The sequence below is a fragment of the Helicoverpa armigera genome, chromosome 8 (assembly GCF_030705265.1).
Source record: "Helicoverpa armigera isolate CAAS_96S chromosome 8, ASM3070526v1, whole genome shotgun sequence".
Lineage (NCBI taxonomy): Eukaryota > Metazoa > Arthropoda > Insecta > Lepidoptera > Noctuidae > Helicoverpa > Helicoverpa armigera.
The window spans coordinates 5,898,621-5,920,341 of NC_087127.1; the positions used below are offsets into that span (position 1 = coordinate 5,898,621).

At 40.5% G+C, this 21,721-nt stretch overlaps 3 protein-coding genes across 3 annotated transcripts; 1 reads left to right on the forward strand and 2 right to left on the reverse strand.

Moving 5' to 3' along the window:
- Positions 1–4: 4 nt before the first annotated feature.
- Positions 5–8,881, reverse strand: LOC110372859 (condensin complex subunit 1). The gene is made up of 21 exons (XM_064035929.1): positions 8,641–8,881; positions 8,457–8,570; positions 8,169–8,341; positions 7,696–7,868; positions 7,395–7,536; positions 7,125–7,220; positions 6,686–6,859; positions 6,180–6,341; positions 5,664–5,801; positions 5,152–5,517; positions 4,637–4,963; positions 4,025–4,225; positions 3,171–3,713; positions 2,817–2,996; positions 2,299–2,510; positions 1,846–2,016; positions 1,419–1,691; positions 1,073–1,337; positions 566–766; positions 246–345; positions 5–127 (listed from the first exon to the last, which is right to left on the reverse strand). The coding sequence occupies exons 1-21, from the start codon at positions 8,756–8,758 to the stop codon at positions 48–50; spliced, it is 4,209 nt and encodes a 1,402-aa protein (XP_063891999.1). The 5' UTR covers positions 8,759–8,881; the 3' UTR covers positions 5–47.
- Positions 8,882–9,400: 519 nt separating this feature from the next.
- LOC110372830 (translocon-associated protein subunit gamma) lies at positions 9,401–11,351 on the forward strand. The gene is made up of 4 exons (XM_021329816.3): positions 9,401–9,667; positions 9,792–10,011; positions 10,656–10,787; positions 11,052–11,351. Exons 1-4 carry the CDS (start codon positions 9,535–9,537, stop codon positions 11,116–11,118), a joined length of 552 nt encoding a protein of 183 aa, XP_021185491.1. The 5' UTR covers positions 9,401–9,534; the 3' UTR covers positions 11,119–11,351.
- Positions 11,352–11,706: 355 nt separating this feature from the next.
- On the reverse strand, positions 11,707–20,742 carry LOC110372829 (uncharacterized). Its single transcript, XM_021329813.3, has 4 exons — positions 20,452–20,742; positions 12,519–13,899; positions 12,292–12,429; positions 11,707–12,066 (listed from the first exon to the last, which is right to left on the reverse strand). Exons 2-4 carry the CDS (start codon positions 13,834–13,836, stop codon positions 11,948–11,950), a joined length of 1,575 nt encoding a protein of 524 aa, XP_021185488.1. The 5' UTR covers positions 13,837–13,899; positions 20,452–20,742; the 3' UTR covers positions 11,707–11,947.
- Between the last annotated feature and the right edge of the window lie 979 nt (positions 20,743–21,721).

The window sequence follows — 21,721 nt, forward strand, 5'->3', positions numbered from 1 at the left end:
CAAGTTTTGAGAATTAATATTATATTCAATCAACAGATTAACTTATTTCATTTTCTTCTACGTGTAGTTTTCTTTGCTATTGGTTTTTTGAATACTTCATCGTCTTCCTTTTTCTGGAAGTCTTCATCTGTAAGCAAAAAATATAGTCGGAGTAAAAACTTGTAGTAATGAAAGAACACTGTAGTTTAGAAATGAGGAGATTTGCAAAAATGATATGTATTTTTTTAGATAAGGTTTAATTTTACCTGAATCATCTGACACGTTCGCTGTTTTATTGTTCCTTGTCGCAGCTCTCCGACTCGATTTCCTGACACTCGGGGTATCTTGGGTATTGGGTGTTTCATTCTGCAAAGGGGCAAACATGACAGTTTTATAAAAATGCAAAGAACATTTGTTCAGCTTTTCATATTGGCGATAATTTAAGAGAAGACACAACGCCCGCCCTCGTTTGTTCTGCTGTATATTGCACAAATATCTACTAAGGAAGTGGTATCTTGATCATTTATATTGCATATCTAAAGGGCCATAGATAATTTCATGTGAACTAAACGTGTAGTGTTGTTACCTCGTCTGGGCTAGAAGAAGAGCGTCGCCTGTTCCGGCGTGGCGCGGGCTTGCGGCGCGGCGTGGCGCGGACGGGCTGGCTGCGTAGCGGCGGCGACCCGCTGGCGGCGCCACCCTCACTGTTCTCTTCAGTGTTGCCCTCCTCACCGTCACGCACCGCAAAGCATTCTTCTATCTTGTCGCCCAACTCGGTCACTAAAGTCTGAAAATTTTTGTCCATGAGTTATATTATTAGTAACTAGCGACCAAGCCCGGCTTCGCGTGGGACAACAGTATTTCCTCACTATTTATTCACTGTTATTATACATATAAACCTGCCTCTTCAATCACTATTATTAAAGAAAACCGCTTCAAAATCCGTTGCGGAGTTTCGAAGATTTAACATAGGGATATAGAGACAAAAAAAGCGACTTTGTTTTAAACTATGTAGTTTTGGAATAAAATAAATCATCGATCGTTAAGCATTAAAATTTGACAAGATAAAAACTATTGACATTGTCAAACCTACCTTAATTTCATTACGAGCCATTTTCGACGTGTTATTCATTAGCGTGTTGAATGACTCCATGACTCCAGAACAGTGTAGTTTATCTTTGTAACAGTCGAGGTTCTCTATGAGCTTTCGTAGCGACCTCTCGTTGTACGTGAACAGTGACAGGCAGTATGCGAGGTCTCGCCATTGCCTCTCTTCTGTAGACAGCTTGAATCTTTGGCATAGCTTTTCTACTAGAGCCTCCATTTGGCGGTCTTTTTGTATAAGCGATGTTATGTATCTAGGGACAAAAACATGGATTGTTGAATAGTGAATACTATATATCTCCTAAATATACCTGCGTGTGGACATATTTACTTACTTCATAATAACTCTGTATTGCTCCTCAGGTACATTTAGATCAGGGTCGCTTAGCCTCGATATAATGTCAGGCATTACATTATACAAGGCGTTGCCTTTCTGCGACAGATTTTTGAAGAACAGTTTGGTCATGGAAGCGACGCGGGCGTCTTTGTCTGCGCAACACAGCGCCATGTCGGCGATCTGTCCCTTCACTCGCACCATCTCGTGTAGAACTAAGAACGACAGCATTTTAACCGCGCATTGACGTACTTCTAACTCTTCGTCACTTAGACTGAAATTAAATAACATATTGTAACGCGCTTTCGGAAGTCAGATAAAAATATTATTCCATCCCAAAATTTAAGATTACTTGAAAAGGAATAAAATTAGTATATGTATGATAATAGGAATAACTACATATCATAGGGTAAAAGGTAGGTACTTACATATGATAAATATGATGAGTCCATGGTTGTGTAAGGTTAGGGAACCGCAACGTGAGGTCGGCGAATGCGATAGTTAAGTTGGTCCTTAACGACACATTCTTAGACTTCTTGAGAACTGTCACCATCAGCTGTAGACCTTCCTCGCACACGGCGTTGGAAACCAGCATGAACCTAAAATAATATTTTTAATTTGGTGAAAGATAATTAGGTTTCTGGTACACGTGTAACATTTTTACACCATTCATTCCTAAACGAAACTAGCGTCGCCAAAATGCGGGTGCGAAAAAAAACATTCTTTGATCAATCTTTGACAGGCGTATCAAAGAACCCGAACGCTATCGTCAATCGTAACTAAGCATTTTGGGCACGCCCACAGTTGACATCCCGGCATCTCCTGAGCGGAGATGGCATCTCCGCTCATCTTTCATACCTTCATGTTAAGTACAATGGTACCTGGTATATGAAAGAGCGGCGGCGGCCTGCAGAGCCGACGAGACCTTAGCAGGGTTGGCAAGCAGCCAGCGCAGCAGCGGCACGTAGCGCGCGAGCGCAGTGGCCGCGCCGACAATGTCGCGCTCGCACACGCCGCGCACGTACTCCGCGTCCGCGTCGTCCGCCACCGCGCCCTCCAGGCCTGCCTCCTCCTCCGTCATCGTCGTGTTCACCTGGCATATTTATTTCATTTCATTATTGTTTCACTCAAATTATATTATTCGAATTTACGTAGGTACAATGAAAATTAAATCCATTGCAGGCGTGTTTTTTAAATTTGGAACGTTACACTGCTCAAGTGTTTTTAGTTCAAGGTCATTAAATTCAGGTTACATGAAAGTGTACTTGGGGGTAGTACATAAAGGTGAATAGATACGGGGAGTACTTAGAGGTTGCACACATGGGAGTATATAAGGTGAGTTTTATAGCAAGTTATCTTTTAAAGTTATTGGGCGAATGGAGATTTTCTGTGAACATACCGATGGTCCTTTGTTGGAAGTTACGCTAGCGGAGCGCTGTTGCCGCGAGGAGGCGCTGGCGTTGCTGACGTTCATGAGCGTCTGTCGGCGCAGGTCGTCCACTCGTCCGCGCTTCCCCGGCGTCGCGAACACACCCGCTTTCTTCTTACGTTTCTCTTCGACTTTACGTTCTTCGCGAACCTAAAAGTAAATATAGAGAAAATAAATAAATAAAATATATAGAGATGAATTTTGTGTTTGTTGCTCTATGATGCAAAAAATTCATACACATGTTAAACTACATATTTCAGATTAGCATATAGACCAGTTTTAGCCGAGTGTGGGAAATAGTGAACAGCTAGTTTTAATAATTACCTGATTCCTCCTCCTGAGCTCGCTGTACACATTGATATCAAGATATATGAGCTGCTGTAGCGCCACTTGTCCTAACACGAACACGAAGCGAGTTAGTAACTCCGTCGGCAGGGTAATTTCCTCTTCACTATCAATATCTTTCACTATGGTATCCTCAACTTGCTTGTACATTTCTGCTAAAATCTTCGCACTGACAATTTCAGGAGTATCACAAATTGCGTATATGAGATCTATAGAGTTAGCAGCAAATGCCGTGAATCTATCCAACTTGGAGAAAGTTTCCATTAAACTGTCGAACAGTGACGTAAAGATTGGATGTTCGACAGGATATCTTTGGGTCTTTTTCGCTAATGGTAACAGTAGTTGCACGGACAAGTTTCTCGAGTTGTAATCTGCAGTAAGTCCGTGGGATTGTATGACGTCGAGATTAGCTAAGGCTACAGAAGGTTTGGCTTTGGCGACCATCACTAGAAGATTTAGTGCGGCGTAGCTGTCCGCATCTGTTGTACCGTCGATCTTTTTTAAAAACATCTCCCAAAAGACCTGTGACAAACAAACAGTATATTTAAATTATATTTATAAAATTATGTTTTAAGTTATTATTCGGGGCTTTAGATCCTCGAATGGATGGCTGTTAGCTTGAAAGCCGGAAAAAGTAATCAAAGCCTTGGAACACAGATGGAACAAAGATTAAGTTTTATACACTAGCAATGACAAAATGATAGATTTGTGATCTTTATAAGGTGAAATTATAGATAGGTTATAGAAACTGTCTGGTACTCAGTTAGATACTTCGTCTTCACCCAAAGTGGGTCATTATTCGATTTGCCTACCAAAAAATTACATAGTTTTACCTGTATAATAGCTGGACTGATATCTCCCTTATCCACCCACTTATCGACGAGATGTTCGAGCGCGAGTGCACTGCCGCGGTCGACGTGTGCCACAAGCGACACGAGCTGCTTGGCGACGGCGAAGCACCGCGCCCGCTCCGCCTTGTTCTCGCACTCCAGGTACATCTCGCGGTATGCGCGCTCTACTGCCTCGCGCTTATCCTGGGTGCACGAGAATAGAGATCATAGATATGATATTTAGGATATTAGGAGCGCATGCATACGGCGTCGTAAAGTTATCGGCGCAAGTAATAAATAATAAGTCCGCACACATAAGCGTTAAGTTTAAACAATGCTGTGTGTGATGGTATTAATTTTCTACTCATATTTTATTGTACCAGTAATGTCAGAACTTGCCACGATATTTTCGCGTTGTACGATACTCAATATATTTACTGTTGGTTAAAAGATTTAATAACATAAGGTTTCATAATTAACTTGATAAAAGTAAATCAGGTTTTTGATGAAAATCCAAATATGTAGTAGTATATTTAAAAAGAATCCACTGTAACATATATATATACATTGCAAGTTAAATAAAAGCTTATAAATATACTTTAAAAAAAATCTCACCTGATCCGGCGACCAAACAAGCAGCAACATATTAGCGACTCCAACTTTAGCCGACTCTATATTAAAATGATGGGCCGTGGTAAAGAAGTCTATAGCTTCACTGACATCCCCGGCTTGTTTAGACATCAACAGCGAGTTTATAAGTGGTACAGCTTCAGACACCATGCGACAGAAATACACAGACTCTTGTAAGAAAGCCACTATGTTCTCTTTTTCTTCTAAACGCTTGTACATAGCGAGTTCTTGCTCACATTGCTGTGTTAGAGATGTGGTACCTCTCTCTGGTATTACGAATATATTGCGGAGTAGGGCTACGAAATAGGCGATCTGAAACATGTAATTTATAATTTGAAAGTGACAAAATAAAGTATGGTTCGTACCAAAGTTAATGGCGGATCAATGCGCGAAACTCTAAGAATCCACTTTTTGGTATAAGTGGGCGGTGAAGGCGCAATCCGCGGACATTACTTGCAAACCGCCTTTAAGTTTGGCGGGAACTATAGCAATGTTCTTACCTGATCACTCTTCTCCATTTCACATCTCAGCAACTTGGCATCAGGATATTGTCTCTCAGTATGCTTCACAATAAGATACGCCTTGTAGTAATTCTTATCATGTAAATGCTTACGTATCGCATCATATAAGTTTTCTAAAGACGCCTGTGATAATTCAGGTTCATCTTGTGTTAGTACATCCATGCCTTTCTTGATGGCGCTTACAACATCATTTTCAATGCTATCCCATTTTTTTACCAATTCAGGATCTGGTCCCGGATTTAGCTTCTTTTGCAAATCATCTAATATTTCTTGCTCAGTTTTCAATTGTTCTTCAAGTACTTCCAGTTTTAGTTGTGCGGAAAATGGATTGCATTCCAAGAATATCTAAAATATTGCAAGTAAATTAGAAAATTATCTAGTTTTTTTTGGTAAGTTACAGAATCGTTAATCGTTGGTTGAAAAGTATAGTACAGTATATTTAAATCGATGTACTGCGTTTTTTGATAAGTTAGTTGTATTTCGTATTTTACCTTAAGCAGTTGAATAGCAGCCTTTCTGACGAGAGCGGCTTTATCCTTGAGTCGACCAATAGCTCGCTCAAGCACCGTGCGTTGTCTATTCACGGGCACACAGTTCTCTCTTTGTAGTCGACACCAAAACTGAAGCACCTGTTACAATGAAAAGATGAGGTTAAAGAAATAACAATGTTATTGTTAAAAATGTAATGTATAAAAATATTAGGTACATGCAAAGTGACTTATAAACAGGTGAAGCCAAAATGGAATAATTGTTTATCGCGTAGTCGTGTTATGCTACGTATAATTCAAGAACGGCTCTGGCTTTTGCTCTGAAATTAAAAAAAAATATATATGGGGGAATAGCTAAGACCCGGGGGAATGAATGTATAGGACATTTTTTGCCGTATCCTAGTACGCGAAGTACCCTCGATACGGGATTGAAGCCCTAAATGTAGTATAGTATGCAATACCTTATACATTACACAGTTTGCATAGAATCTGCAATGTTTCCTAGTATGAAGTATATACCTTATGCCGCACATATGCCGACAGATCATGCATGTGTTCATACAGGTCGTCTAAGAAGTCGTCTCGCTGTATGCGCTGCTCATCCGTCAGGCCCTCGCCGGTCAGCTCCACGCTTAGTACTTCACACATCATACCAAGCACGCTGATGCGAAGGGTGTATGACTGAAATTAGATAAACAATTGAAAATGTTGCTATCCATGAATAAAGATTCCCTTCAGACAGAATAATGAGGCGCGTGAGGGGCTCATACATTTCCATACTGTGACCACGTGCGAAACTCACGTGTATCGGAAGGGTATGTTAAAAGCCCTTTCATCCTAACAAATTTTCTGCAAGATTCGTACGGGCGGTGTCGCGTATAGGAAGTCACTAACGATCAAAAAATTTTTTTTTGCTACGGGCGACAAAAATGTTCCACTAAAAAAGCACTGTTGTACGGGAAAATAATACAATCCAGGCACTGTCATACAGAAAATTAGAACCTGAAAAAATGTTAAACACATACCTCATCACTTTCCAAATACGGTTGTATAGTTGCAATGGCACTTGTCATCTCCTTGGGAAGTTCCTTGGTGAGCTCAAGGAGGAATGCTCCACAGTTCCTGGCGGCTCCCTGCTCGGCGCCCGCGCCGGCATTCTCATCGTCCGACGAAGCTAATGCTTCTGCTATTTCACGAACCTACGAAAAGTGCAAACCAAACATAAGGAAAAAACTTGCCAATATTATAAACGCGAAAATAGCTAGAGATAGCAAGAGATCAGTCGGTCCTTCACGACAAAAATAACGAACCAATCTGAATGTTTGGTCCACAGATAGTCCAGAGCCGGGAAAAGGACATAGGCTACTTTTTGTTGGTTGTGGAAACCGATTATCCCCTGAAATGGGTAACACTGAGGGAATCAGCCAGTATTTATCACATAAATGAATAAAATAAATAAGTCACCATTTGTGGTCCAAATGTTCCAAGTCCAAATTCTTTGGTTAGTTGTACAACTCCAGCACATATTGGCGATACTGCATGCTCCACCATTTGTAGTACCTGAAATAAACAGCAATATATCAAATAGACAACTTGGAAACTAGTCCATTTTTCTGATGCACATTATGTTATTTACGTAACTCTCAGACTCTGATGCAGATTATTCATGAAACTCAGAGCATGAGGCACACTCCCACCTACAAAAGTCTTAAACCTATCCTTAAAATAATTTACCTGAACCAGCTTTATAAGGCAGGAGGTGCCATGGTTGTACTTCTTAATCAGCACACCAAGCACTTGGAATACAGTTTCTCTGACTGACTTGTTCTTTATTATTTGTTCTTCTAATGCTTTGTAACAGGGCTCTGCCACCATTCTGTTAATATACAAGGAGTTTTAAATTCAAGTAATAAAAATGGCATCCAAGACAATCGTCGGCCACAATACTCTCTAAGGAGAGCAGCCAGCCATGAATGTTCTATTACAGTGCACAAGCATTTAAATAATTAGAATTGGAGTTCAATTGTAAACTTACGATACAAAGTTATCCTCAGCCAATGGAGGGTCCCACAACTTGGAAAGTGGTTGTTGGAGCACCAAGTTAAGTGTAACCAGAGCTGCTTGCTTATCAGACTCGGTCCAACCACAGAACTCTTCGTCATCGGTTGCTTTCTTGCCTTTTTTACCAAGTGTTAGCTTCGTAGAGTTCTGAAAACAAAATAGAAATTCAAACAGTGGTATTAATATTTGCATTGTGATTAGGGAATGTAGCAATTCCAACAGGAACTTTAGTATACTTGCTACTTACAGTTATTGGCACGGATAATGAGCTCTCGGCGGAAGAGTGGGGATAGCTTTGATAGCGCACTGTATACTTAAGGCAATTAACCAATAAATCACTTTTGCGCAGGTGAAGGTCAGGGCTCCATATCCAATGATTATACTTAGTTTAATTAGTATAGCGACTGTAATTTATTTATAAATTTAAGAACGTTAAGTATTACTCACATCGGCAGCCAATTTAGTGTCTTTAGTCTTCATAATCTGAGTGAACAGATACATCATCATTTTGAGAATATTCAAATTCTTTACTCTAACATCTGCGTCTATTTCTGGCTCTTGCAATACAAGATCCATGTGGTTACAGAGACTTTTGCTTGCTCTGACTATATGTTCAAAACCTAAAAAGAAAAAGTAAATGCAAAGTAACTTAGAAAGTTAATATTTGTGTGCTGTGTTCAATAAATATCTTACTGTTGTCAGAAGTGTTTATTAAATTATTTTTAAATACAATACCTTTGTTTATAACATTCCATTCCAGTTTGCTACCATGAACTAAGATTGAGAAGTAAGTATCAAAGTGTTCTAATATGAATTCAACTCCTTCCGCGTTAAAAGCTCGTGCGGCCTCTGCAAATATAGTCGCTGGTTATCTTATATTCATATAAAAATAATCAGATAAATAAACAGATTCCTTTACCTTGCAGTTTGGATAAAAGTACCCGTTGTTGTACGACATCTTCTACATGATATTGTCCTGCGTGAGATTCTAATAATTCGTCTTTTTGCACTGGTATAGCAAATTCAAAGTGACTCATTTTGAAGTCACGTTAATTCCCATGCACTAGAAATACTATTTCAACTTTGTTTACAGTTTATATTTATTTCTACAAGTTTCCAACAAAATGCCATCAGCCCGCCACTGAGGAACGTTTATTTTTAAAATTGTGTTGTGTGTTTATGGTTTGTTTGTGGTTGCCATAGTCAAAGTGACAGTAGCTAATTCTGCAATAATTTCAAGATTTACGAACGAAACGAACGAACTTCACAGTTTACCTTAGTCGATCGATTATAATAAAAATAAGTCAACACATTAGTAATGTTTATTAAAAAAACTCTTAAGTAAGTATTTTCCTGTTTCAAGATAAACAAATTGTAAAATTGAGATCAGTTTACATAATATGCAATGCATGTACCACTCAAGAAAACCATTGACTATTGTGACAATCTCAGGAATATCATAAAACAACTACAAAATGTTTTAAAATAAATGTAAGGAGCAAAAATTCAAAGATCACAATTTATCAGTATATTATCATTAGATTTGCATCAAATATTGAGCAATTTAGGTATGGTTATAAGAAAGTCGATTGATAAAGAGAATCAGTAAACCATTATGGCAATCCCTGACACACTTTCGAAAAAGTGGCAATATTTCTGACACGTTGCTTACATGTCATTTGACGTTTGACTTTCGTTCGCCAGCGCACAAGCCAGCTGAAGCGGTGGCACAATCAGGCTATCTGTGTATTTTCGATACGCATAGTTCATGTTAAGTATTAGTGAAATTAAGATCAATATTAAATAAACAATCATGTCGGGTAAGGCAAACAAAGCTTTCACAAAAGAAGAAGAATTGTTGCTTCAAGATTTCAGCCGGAATGTTTCGACGAAGTCCTCTGCCCTCTTTTACGGGAATGCTTTCATCGTCTCTGCTATTCCCATATGTGAGTATTAGCGAACTATATAGACTACAATAATTAGTTTAGAAATTGTATAGTTTTATACATAATTTGGTTATTAGGGTAAAGTGAAAGTATGGTTCGAGTTAGATGTGTGTCGCTGTTTCAGGGTTGTTCTGGAGGGTGCACGCCCTCGAGGTGAGCTCGTCCCTGGCGTGGTTCGCGATGGTGACGACGGCGAGCACCTGGCTGCTGGCCCTGGCCTACAGGAACACTAAGTTCCAGCTGAAGCACCGCGTAGCAGTCCGCAGAGAGGACGCAGTCGCTCGCGAGATGGCTCGCAAGCTGGCTGATGATAAGAAGATGAGCAGGAAGGAGAAGGACGAGAGGTAACCTACTTTAAGTTGTTGATATTTTTATACTTTCTTCGTTTAACACATCACCAAATAAAAAACTTTTGCCATCCTGTACATTCACTTACAGGTAATTAATTAACTGTTATAGTTTCTGACTGAATTTTGATTTTAAAGCAAAGGATCTATAGGTACTTCCAAATAGTCAATTGAATATTTACTATTATTTTTCAAAGTAACATAATGAGACATTTTCTCAACTTTCATTTGTTAAATTCTAAATATCTAATCTGCAAGTAATTAATTGTCATTCAGGTAATTATAATAATTACATAGTAACCTAATGTATTCTAATTAGACAGTAATTTTGTAATTGTCCATGATTTAGTGTCCCATATGTTGATTATACAGAATGTTAATTTGAATATTCATATTTAAGAGATATGTTATTGATACATTTACTGTTTGTGTAGTTACAATAGATGTAGATATATCTTTGTAATTTACACTGGACTATTTGTAATACACTGAAATATTTGCCCTTGCCTGTAATCAGGTCTCTGTGTTAGAAGCACATTACAGCCATATTATCTTCCTTTCAAAAAATTCAACTATTTACAAATATGTAACTTCAAAGTATTCAAGAAAAACACTAAACAAAGTATTAATTAAAATTCCAGGATTCTATGGAAAAAGAATGAAGTGGCTGACTACGAGGCCACCACCTACTCAATCTTCTACAACAACGCTCTGTTCCTGACCATCGTGATCCTGAGCAGCTTCTACCTCCTGCGCTCTTTCACACCCACTGTGTATCCTTTTACAAAACACGACCTTTTACAAAAAAGAAACATTGTATTATACTAGTATCAGAAATAATTTAGGCGTATGGAAGATAAGTATTTGGGATATCCAAGTAAATCTGTGAAGTATTGTTGTCTGGTCAATATTTGGCTGCATATATCTGACAGAATGTTGTTTCACATTTTATATTTTGTGTCAATTTCAGACAGTGCTCCATTATTATTTTATTTTACAAAGTCTTCTGCAATATTTCCTTAACAGTTTATTCACAGTAACTACATTATTTCCCTCACGGCCGCCTCTGGACTGCTGGCCCTGCTCTCCACCGGAACCAAGTAGAGTATTGCAAGTGAATTGTGTTGCCAACAGAAATATATGAACAACACCTACTTCTGTCTTAAGAACTGAAAGTGGCAGCATTGTGAGTGAGTGAGATTGTTACTAAAGTTGAGCATCAATGCCTCTGTTTTGATGGGGTACGTGTACTAAACTTTGTACAGTTATTTATGTGTTTACATTGAATAAATATAGAATAATTTTATAATTTAATTATAATAAAATAACCAAAAACAGTCTTTAGTTTTATTTACAAATTTGCATAAGGAAATCTTACAATTATATGGTTTTTCTCTAAACTTAGAAGTAAGTTATCTAAATTTATTCTATCAGCTGTTCTTCATATCTTTCAGGGTGGGTTTAGTATAGTTTAAAATCACAAACAGCTTTCATGTCACACTAAGTTCAAAATATGTTATCTCTTCACAAAGTTCGTGTCACATGGTTGCTGCCACTGCTGCATAAAACACGTACAAGTTTTGAAATGAGTAGTCCTGTATTCATTATGCATTAATTTGATTGTTTGACTAGAAAATAATTTGCTTTGACATATTTTGTTGCACAATCTCTAATTACCGGTTCCCTCATCTATTCTTTCCATGTAATCTGCATGAGGATTAGACACTATTGTGTGTGAATCTTGGAATATTTTAATAGTATAAATTATTGAACTCTGGGGGGCTACTTATGTAGTGTGTGCAGGAGTGGTTTATGCAGCAGCTGGCACTGTTCGTCACACAGTGTCGAGTGTCACAGGTTGCCGGGGCAAGTGACAATGGCGTCGCGCTGCAAATCCCAGTGTTCGCTTCGGAACTTGTGGTTTGTCAGAGGCTCAGTACATCATGCCGACGTGCAACGGCTCCGTGCGCTGGAAGTACACGTTGGGGTTGCTGCTGAAGGTGGGCTCCACGCTCGTGTACACGTTGCCCTCCTCCGGACGCACCATCACGCCTGCACATTGTAGCATACAATCAGTACCATGCCTTACCTCAGTTCCACTATGCAGAATACGCGAATCTATGATTCATAAATTCGATTGAAATTGTAATTCAGAGCATACTAATAAACCTTTTTATAAATATGAGATAAGGACGAATTTTCTATTTTTTGAATAGAAGAAGTATATAACGTGGGAGAGTGCATTTATTTAAAGCAGTGAAGGTATACAGTAATTACCTGGCGGCAGAAGGTAAGGATAAGGCGGATAATTGTAGTGATAGTTTAGCATAAGGGGGTGCATAGTGTAGTGCGGCGGAGTATACAGGACGCGTGAGTGCGGGTGCGGCGAGTTCGCGAACAGCCCTCCGTACGGATCTGCGAAAAGAACGTCGCGATCTGCGGTCAATCTGAGTGCGTGGAAGCGCTAGTCCTCACTAGTAGCGCACTTTAGATACTTAACTAACCGGCTGGCTGAGCGGGCGGCTCCTTACGGTCCAGCACGGCGGGCGGCACGGGTGCCGGCGCCGCGGCCGACACCATGCCGTACTTCACCGGCTTGAAGTGGAAGAACGAGGGCGAGTAGCCGGAGCCCCCGGCTCCCAAGGAGCTGAGTCCCTCGTCGCGGTCCGCGTCCCATCTGCCTTCGCGGCCTAGCGCCGCCAGTCGCCGGCCCTTCGGAGCAAACATGAGCGCAAACACGACGGCGCAGGTCGCGAGCAGCCCCGCGGCCACGCACGCGTCGCGGTGGCGCTCGGGCGCGCCCAGCGCCGCCGCCACCCAGCACACCCAGACGGCGGCGGTGGCGCCACCTGCGCCCGCGATGTGCGTCGCCTCGCGGTAGTTGTCGCGGATGCCGCGCGACCGCAGTGCCACTCCACACACCACCGCGATCAGGAACGCCGCGTAGCACAACGATAGCAACATATCTGACATGTGCACGTCACATCGGCCGCCACCGCTTATCACTCGTGGAGGTGAGCCGCCAAGCCACTGGGCACCGATAGCTACTTGTATCATTACAGCGAAAAACAGTAAGAGTCCTTGGTACGCTGCCGGTAGATACACTCCACCATTCAAACTAAGCAAAAAAACACATTTTACTAGGAGTGATGCGAATACGATTACATACGAGACGCCCGTTCCGAACCGGACAGCACCGCATGTGAACGCAGTCGGCGTTGTTGCAAACAAGGCAGCCGTAGCGGCACACGAAAACAAACCAAATAGTAATGTCTGTCCAAGCAGTAGGTGACGATGGCTCGGAGCCTTGCGACTCGCTCCCCATATTACAAATGCTTCGAACCCACCGAGAGTCACCATACTAACGCAAGCGAGAGCTAATATAGGTACTGCCCAGGATTCTGTCCGTAGTGCACCCATAATTTGCGGTGTTGGTGCTAGTACAATGGTCAAGTTCGGCTGCGGTTGGGGCGTGACCGTTGTGGATGTAGAAGGTGGCGGTGGCGATGAAATTCGTTCTGGTATAACGAAGTATTCGGTGCTCATCTCAAGGCGATGAGCTTCAGTGCGCGCAGGGCGACGCAGAGGAGGTGCGGGTTCAGGCGGTTCCTCTTCCTCGACAGAGAGGTTCTGTTCCTCGTAGTCCTGTTCGTAGACGTCGTCGTACTCATTGTCGACGTAGTGGTGTGCGGAGGGCGCGTTGCGCGGCGAGTAGGCGGCGGGCACGCGCGGCGCGAGGCGGTCGCCGAAGCGCGCGGCCTGCGCCCCCGCCAGCGCCGCCAGCGCCGCCGTCACGAGCAGCGCGCGCACCGCGCTCGCCATCAGGCCGGGGCCCTCAGCTGCCCGAGTCTCGCTGTAGACACATCCGCTCTCGTACTCTTATCTCTGCAACAGATAGATGCGGCGTCAGTCAGACACCAATATATCCGTCTCGCCTCGAGCCGCGACGTTTCGACTCTGCGATAACCAAACAAAGAATCTGCCGGCCAAACCGGTTCGACAGTCGCCTTGCACCTCCTAGGAGCCCTAACTTAACCGATTTGGTATTCTTTGTCGTTTTATTTTTAGGTCGTTAAGATTGAAAAAGCCGAGGTAACGCTTACATTCTGAATGCCCACTTGAATACTTATACAGAAAACGTGATCACGAATGTCTAGACCCTTATTATGTTATTGTGCAGTTCAAGTTGAAAGCACCTTTATGTCCCTTTTTAAGTTTCAAAAGAACTTTTGTCATTGTGTAGTTGTCGACGTCGAACATTAACTTTGCGTCCCTAGGTGTTGTGCCATTAAAAGCTTGGTTGGTACCTAATTCCATTACCTATATTTAACACCAAGATTAGCAAAAATTATAATGGTTCGAAATAGTTATTCCGCTTTGAATTAATCCTAGGGCTACCCAATATCGGCGCATGATTTGGTTGGTGCATCATGTCTTTCTGTCCATCCTAACTTTTTTTTCAAGTCATCTCACAAGTAACACTATTTGAAGCCATATTGTCTTCTACAACATGATCCTCATTCCTCCGGATAACATGCTTAGACAATGTCAGACGGTTTCCGTACAGCGTCTCTGTTACCGCTGGATCTCACACAAACCACATAATCCTCTTAACATTCTCATCTCCAACCGTCATTTATTCATCCTTATATATGTACATATAAGTGTATCACCACATTTCTTATTACCTATTGCTTAGCGGTTTAATTAAGTCTTGCAATCTGTTATGCTCTCTAATCGGTCTGCTATACCTAGCTGGTCATTTGGACTTTATTTAGCCTTGTCGCCCCGCCCTATAAGTGTCTTCTCAGTTACTAAAGCTAACTAGCTCGTTTCAGTACTGACAAAGGTAACAATGTACTTATATGTTATGGAACTACAATAACAGTATTATCTCCTAATATGCGCCCTTAGAGAATAAATCTACTGTGACCGCAATTCGTCTCAGCGATAACTTCAATATAAAATATGCATCTCTCCTTACAAGGAAGCCTCTAATTCAGTCGAGAGATTACGTAGACAGCTTCACGGACCGGATCGTGACTTTAAACTTATTATCCGAATCAAAGTACACTGAACAACGTATTGTAGGCAGATTTGGTGCGAAAGTAACGGTGTGTGGACTCGGCTCTCGAGCCATCCGGCAATCGTAGGAGCAAACGATCTCTGTAGCCAACGGGACTGACTAGTGAGTAGTGTTATCTTAAATCACTTCCAAATCTCCGCTCCGTGCGAACCCTAGCCAGTGATTGCTTCATACTTTGTTTTATTCAGCCAGTGTGAACGGGCCGCGAGCGCTTTCGTAATCGGTTTATCACGTCAATAAATATAGATAGCTATCTAAATGATCGGGTATTAACGTTTAAGACTAATTTAACTTAGACGATGCTGTGTTTGAAAACGATATGATGTTGTTTATAAATGCTATTTTCTTTGAACTAGGTATAATCAGTAAGAATTGTTATAACTACTAGTTTGAACAATCACATATAATTGGGTAAAATGTGTTAAGTAATTTGATGGTGACACGGTGGAAAGTCAAAGTTTTCCTTTGACAGTGCGCAAAGTAGAAACAATGAGACTTAGGGAAACAGAGCGTTGTTCGTGTGCGGCAGCGCGTTGTAAAAGTAACAGCACGAATACTCGGAGTGAAACTCGCCTGAACTGATTGTGTGGCGGAGACACCAACGCTGGTGGCTGCACCAGCTGCCACGTCACATTCCTCCGTTACAGACAATTATTTAACTGATATTTCACTTGCATCGCTCATTCATTGTGATGTGATGACTGGATGATACAACGCATATTAGCTTAACGCCCGCGAGGTGCTAAGTTGCTAATGCATTTTGTTTGCTTAACTTAATTGGCGAACGGAATTTTGATGAGGAAGACATTTAAAAAGTATTTGTAGTAGTTTAGTAAAACAAACTAGAGCATATGTGTGTTTTGTAAAATTGTCAGTTACTTAGACGTCACGGTCACTTAATACGCCTAGGTACTTACTTGTTCAGAGCGGTTGTTAATCTACACTTTTAGAGTCGTATGCCCTGTGTTCAGCAGTGGTCCGTGACCAAGTACATTTGTTTAATTTATCTAACATTTACATAGTTTTATTCATTACTTTTCCGACACACAAATTGAAACGCGTTGTTTTCTTATGGGTTCACTGCAGAGCTGCAAGCCCAGGATGAGAGATTGAATTTAACAATTGCAGTACAACATAGAATATATAAAAGTAGGTGCTCGCTCGTATAATACTCATCATCCTGGTTTATGAAGTCGATATACCCAATTGGAGTGAAATCTCGGGTCGCAAATTGCAAGAACGAATGCCCATAAATCATAAGAAATCGATACGATACAACAAGCGTGATTAAAGCGCTTTGTGGTATAAAAACATTAATGCTTACAACGTATTTCGAACTAATTGATTGACTCCACTTTATTGTAGTTTTTATGAATCTTAAGGCACGGATCATAATTAGACTACTGTTTTTTTCGTGTCGTGACCATACACTTTCTGCCTGCTATTATCTTTCAATTACGCGAATCGTGTACAGTAACCCTAAATTATAGCATAGGAATTTAGTTATGCACGAATTATAACACGTACTTACTTGCAATAAATGAAATGCACTTACGCATTGCAAGAGATGTGCAGGTAAGTACAGGCTGCGTACCTACTGGGTGAAATTGAAGAGCAGAAACCGTTGCAGTTGCAGTGCGTGCATACAATTGAAAAGTAATACGTATTATTTACCGGTGCCTGTCGGGTAAATATGATATGATTGATGTTCTATTCTAGCGATCGCATATTACTAGATAGTTTAATAGTCATTGTTAGCAGTCATCTGCTACTGAAACTGCTGACTGCCTCGTTGGTCTAGTGGTCGCAAGCGACTGCTTTGACTGAGGTCTCGGGTTCGATTCCCGGGTCGGGCCGAAACCGCTTTGTGGGTTTTATAAACTTTACACAAAGCAGCCCGTGGTCTGGAAGTTGGTGATTGATCCACCCGTGCATCGGAGAGCACGTTAATGTCGGCCTGCGCCTGATCTCTCTCCGATCGTGTCGGATTAGCGTCCCATCGGGCTGTGAGAGTGAAGGAATAGTGAGTCCTGCGCAGCTGGTTGATCACCTTAGATGAGAACAGTCGCCGTGGCCGAAATCGGTCTTGGACGTGTTATTATTACTGCTGAAAACGATATTCACGAACAGCGGAATTAACAATACGAATGAATGAGTAAAGGCTATTGTTATTAACAGAGAGTGTACGATTCGAAATTCAATAAATAATATCAACACACAGACTGAGCTGAGGAAAGAACTGTGGACAGGAAAAATTGAGAATTAAACAAAGCGGACCACAAGCACCAAATAATTTGGCGATGTTACAAAGATTTTGGGTTTTACCCTGTGGGATTCTGTAGAAATGGCAGGAAACAAATTGTATAGGTACCTGCCCAATGAGTTAGTTAAACAATATATTATTTAACACTACCCTAGTTTATACGAGCTGTGAGAAAAAGCTTCAATTAAGCCCTCTTGTGTTGTGTTACGATGCCCGTTTCTGCCCGGGAGTTTAATAGAGAAATCCTAGCTAATAGGTAAGTATTGATGATGTTCTCTGATCCCTAACTACTTAGACGACATTAAGCAGCATAACTCACCAAGTTCCTGTATAAAAATGCTGCGAGAGTTGCGCAGACCCCTAACTTTTCTAGAAAAGTAGAAACTTTAAAAAAATAATTTGTTTTTTTTTCAGTGGTCGGGTTTTAGGCATCTTATTATTATCTGTGGGGCTGTCTAAGAATTCGTTAATGGTTGATGGGTAGCCTGGTATTATTAACCTTGATCGATATAACCTGCTAGCCAGTCCATGACTGTCAAGGTGAGCGGCCATCCTTTTTATATTTTGGACTTAATTCAAACCGTTTACATTCCTTCTTTTTGTGTAACCTGTTGATGAGAGAAGAGCGATTTAAAGGAACGTGAAATAAATTCTGTCAAAGTTTAACTTTTCTTTAATTTGCGTAAGCGTTTTAAGTTTCCGCTATCTAAGAAAGCTACATTACCAGCGTCTAGCAACCTAATAATAATTCTATCTTTCTATATTTATTGTTTTTGAGGTTCAATGTCGGCACCTTGAACCTCGACCTGTCTTGAAAACCAGAATTAGAATTTCCTATGGAGTATTATAAAACGAATTACCAGTTCAATAGCCCTGAATGTTTGTGTTAGCCGTCTTTTATGTGCTAGTAATAGGCATAAGAGTAAGTATGCTCTAAATTATAATGATTTATTACTCCATGAGGGCATAATTTTTCCAGTTATAGAGAGCAGAGTTAGCGTTTCTCGAGGCTAGGCTATCGGCCATCCCGCAGGATTACAAGGCGAGGTGTCGCGTCGCCGTAAACACTTTGATTTATGATCGCTGAGCTATTTTGTGTCTGGACATTTATTTTGATTTTCATTGCCCAGAGCCTTCGCAAGCGCTATTACGAGATCGTTTTGCGGACAAGGAAGTCTCGGGAGTAGGTATGCTTTTGTTGTACAGAGGTTACGACCTCATAATATATAATTTCTTACGTAATTTATGTTACTAGATGAAGATAATTTACATGGTATCGTAGGGCCGTACTATTGAGTTGCGAATAAGAATTAATGATCACTTAAAGTCAGTTCGATGCGACGGGTTTAACAACCTATCGAGATTAATGCTTTGCGTTCGAATAGCTGGCAGACATAAGCTGGTTTTTATATCTTTTTGATTTCCTCTGTACACGTAAATAAAAAGAGCGTGACGAGAAATAATTACATAAGGATGCAGAAGCAATGACATAGACCGGGGCCTGCGGACATGAACGCGATGTCGTGATGTCGCTAGCTGATTCCCGACGGGTCTTTGTTTTATCCACAGATAAGGTCATAAGCCTTTAAAAAAAAGGAAGCAAATTATTTTAGGGTTTCAACTTTATTTCTCTGTGGTAGCACCCTAACTTCTTACAGTATTTTATGCCTGGTGGTAGAACCTACTTCAGTGAGGAAATATGATCATATTAAGATTACGTCAAGTAGGCAATGTTTTGTAATTTATGTGTGATCTAGTTCATCACTTTACATAACGAAATTAACAAACAATGCTGCGTGGTATTTAATCATCGTCTTAGCTAAGATCACTGAGAGCATAGTACCTACTAATAATGCTAGTATAGATAGGTCTGTATCATTATTGAATTAAGGCTTAAACATTGTTTAGTTACCGAATAAAAAAAATATATCATAAAACTAGTAAACATATCATAAATCATCATTAGGCCAAGAGTAAGTAATTTAAATTAGTTAATTTCAGGTCTACAGCTCCCCACTTTAGGGAGTCAATTACCTAGGTCTAGATCTAATCTGTCATATTAATTATTTTGAAATTAGGGCGACATAAAGAGACATGAACCATCCTTCTTTAAGTTGGGTTCTAACCTTTCCATGGTTACGAGGTCAAGAACCTAATTAATTAAGTCATGTGCACACAGTAATAGTTACCTCGAAGTGCAACTTTAATCACATTGCTAGTGGCTGTATACCAACATAAAATAACGTACCGTTTATTTGTAATTTTTTGCACGCATCATAAAAGACGGCTTGCATCCCGATAATATATAATCGTTCGCATTATGTAAATGAAAGTAGGTAAAGTTGTTCAGCTAGCAACTATGCGTTTATGGACAACGGATGCACCACCGGCTCGGCCCGGGATAATGTCGATTGCATACATAATGAAAAATATATAATGATCCCCCTTTCCACGCGAAGTTTTTATACGAGTTTTATTTTGATTCAATAATGGCAATGTTTAATTCAACCCGAGACTGTGAGCCAGGTAAATTGATGAGGTTGTTTATAGGAAAATATTCCATCCAGTAAATGTCTATCAAAATAGTTAAGAACGAAAACAGTCTTGAATGTTGACGATAAATAACATCAAGTTAAACTCGTTCTGTATCAATTTTTATTTTACTTTATAGACTGGAATAGTTCCTATTTAATTCAGAATAGCTACGATACCCATCCCTCTAGTTTATATTTATTACAAAATATTATTCTGTGAAGATATAAAATTATTGGAGCGTAGGTTTAAAACTTGGCAATTGAAAATATTTAAAGAGCTATTCTTGGAAATATTGCGATATTTCCTTCTTTGGAACTTACAGGTACAACGTGAAATAATTAAGCCTCTTATGAGATGTGGTAGGTGCGTAACTGACAACATTGTTAACGGACAAAAACTTTAACGTGCAAATCATTCCAGCAAAAGAAGTTCGTCGATCTTAACAAGGTGAACAACAGGTTCAGTACAGATCGACTTAACTCTTTTAGCCCCGAGGAGCCGATGCGCCGGCGACGGTCAAAGCCCTAACCGGCCCTTAAAAGAAGATACTCACGAAAATATTTCTTCAGTGCTGCTACTTCTTATAAGATCTGCTATCGAGAACACAACGGCCAGGCCCACGTCATAAATATCAGGTTGCTTTTTCATAGTCACTTGCGCGGGAAAAGCACCGGGCCTCCATGCGTGCGAGTGGCATGGAGTCTCAGGACAAACTAAGCGAATTTCTGGGTGTTCGTGATGCGTGACGGGTGCACGTGCTCGATGCGCAGACGCATCTTTACCGGAGGCTATCCACTAGCTTAAGCATAGGCGTACGAAGCGTTGCACGGCGGCTACTAGTGTGATTTCATATGTTCATACGTTCAATTTTACTTGGAGTATGGCTGTCAAGGAACGAAATTGATTTATGACAGGGTATATGGACTGCGTGTATTTTGGTAGCAAGATTCCCGCATGCACTTCGCTTGCGTGAGACGCACGTTCGATGTCCGCAATGTGAGGTTTGTGTACGTTCCCTAATCGAGTGGTTAGACAGGTAGCGCGTGTCGCACTCATTACACGTTTAGTCGTTTTGACGCTGATTTTGACGACCAGATCTTATGTTGCGTCATAAGAAGTGAATAAACAGATGATAATTATATTGGACTAGTGAGATTTTATAGGCAGTTTTGCTAATGGCTCAAGCGTAGCTTGGTTCTATCATAGCGCGGACAAACATATGGCTATGTTTTATTCATGGCAACTGTATTATTTCATGAAAGTCTTTAAATATTCCGAGTTTCGCTCAGTATTTTCCGGATGAGAAACTCTGTTAATATTTTTAATTATACGCTATGTACGTATGAGAATGATTTAACAAAGTACCTACCGAGACATTCATTCACTTGTGGCCGCCATTAGAATGGAAAATGTATGTCATCATAGTAGCTTACCAGCAACAATGCTGGAGACATGTTGTACGTACGAGTAATGTGACTTTCTTTAGCGTGCTAAAAGACCGTTTGAAAGTAAACTGTAATAGGTAATAGTGTATAATATTTCACTGCAAAGAACTATCTAACTCAGGTGCTGCTTGACGAAATGTTCTAAATCAGTCATGATATAAATAATTTAACACACTAATTTTGTCGTGTCGGGGGACCGCTCTAATTCATTACTTTAGTTGTATTTATGAAGGTAGAAAGCGGTCCCCCGACACGTCAAAATTTAGTTTACCTAGTGTTAAAAGTTATTTTTTGCCTTTTAACCTTTTGTCATAATTATTGCGTACTTTTTTTGGGTCGGGGGTTTTTTTAAATTTATAATTTAATTTTATTTCATGC

What these genes read in the sequence shown, in the direction of transcription:
- LOC110372859 (XM_064035929.1), bottom strand. Translation starts at nt 8,758, where the DNA reads ATGAGTCACTTTGAATTTGCTATACCAGTGCAAAAAGACGAATTATTA. An exon ending in ACTCATCATATTTATCATAT is followed by an intron (nt 1,692 to 1,845) that starts GTAAGTACCTAC and finishes ATTTAATTTCAG; the next exon opens with TCTAAGTGACGAAGAGTTAG. An exon ending in TGGCTCGTAATGAAATTAAG is followed by an intron (nt 767 to 1,072) that starts GTAGGTTTGACA and finishes AAAAATTTTCAG; the next exon opens with ACTTTAGTGACCGAGTTGGG.
- LOC110372830 (XM_021329816.3), top strand. Translation starts at nt 9,535, where the DNA reads ATGTCGGGTAAGGCAAACAAAGCTTTCACAAAAGAAGAAGAATTGTTG. An exon ending in CGTCTCTGCTATTCCCATAT is followed by an intron (nt 9,668 to 9,791) that starts GTGAGTATTAGC and finishes TCGCTGTTTCAG; the next exon opens with GGTTGTTCTGGAGGGTGCAC. An exon ending in AGGAAGGAGAAGGACGAGAG is followed by an intron (nt 10,012 to 10,655) that starts GTAACCTACTTT and finishes TTAAAATTCCAG; the next exon opens with GATTCTATGGAAAAAGAATG.
- LOC110372829 (XM_021329813.3), bottom strand. Translation starts at nt 13,836, where the DNA reads ATGGCGAGCGCGGTGCGCGCGCTGCTCGTGACGGCGGCGCTGGCGGCG. An exon ending in GCCGCCCGCTCAGCCAGCCG is followed by an intron (nt 12,430 to 12,518) that starts GTTAGTTAAGTA and finishes TTCTTTTCGCAG; the next exon opens with ATCCGTACGGAGGGCTGTTC. An exon ending in TCCTTACCTTCTGCCGCCAG is followed by an intron (nt 12,067 to 12,291) that starts GTAATTACTGTA and finishes TACAATGTGCAG; the next exon opens with GCGTGATGGTGCGTCCGGAG.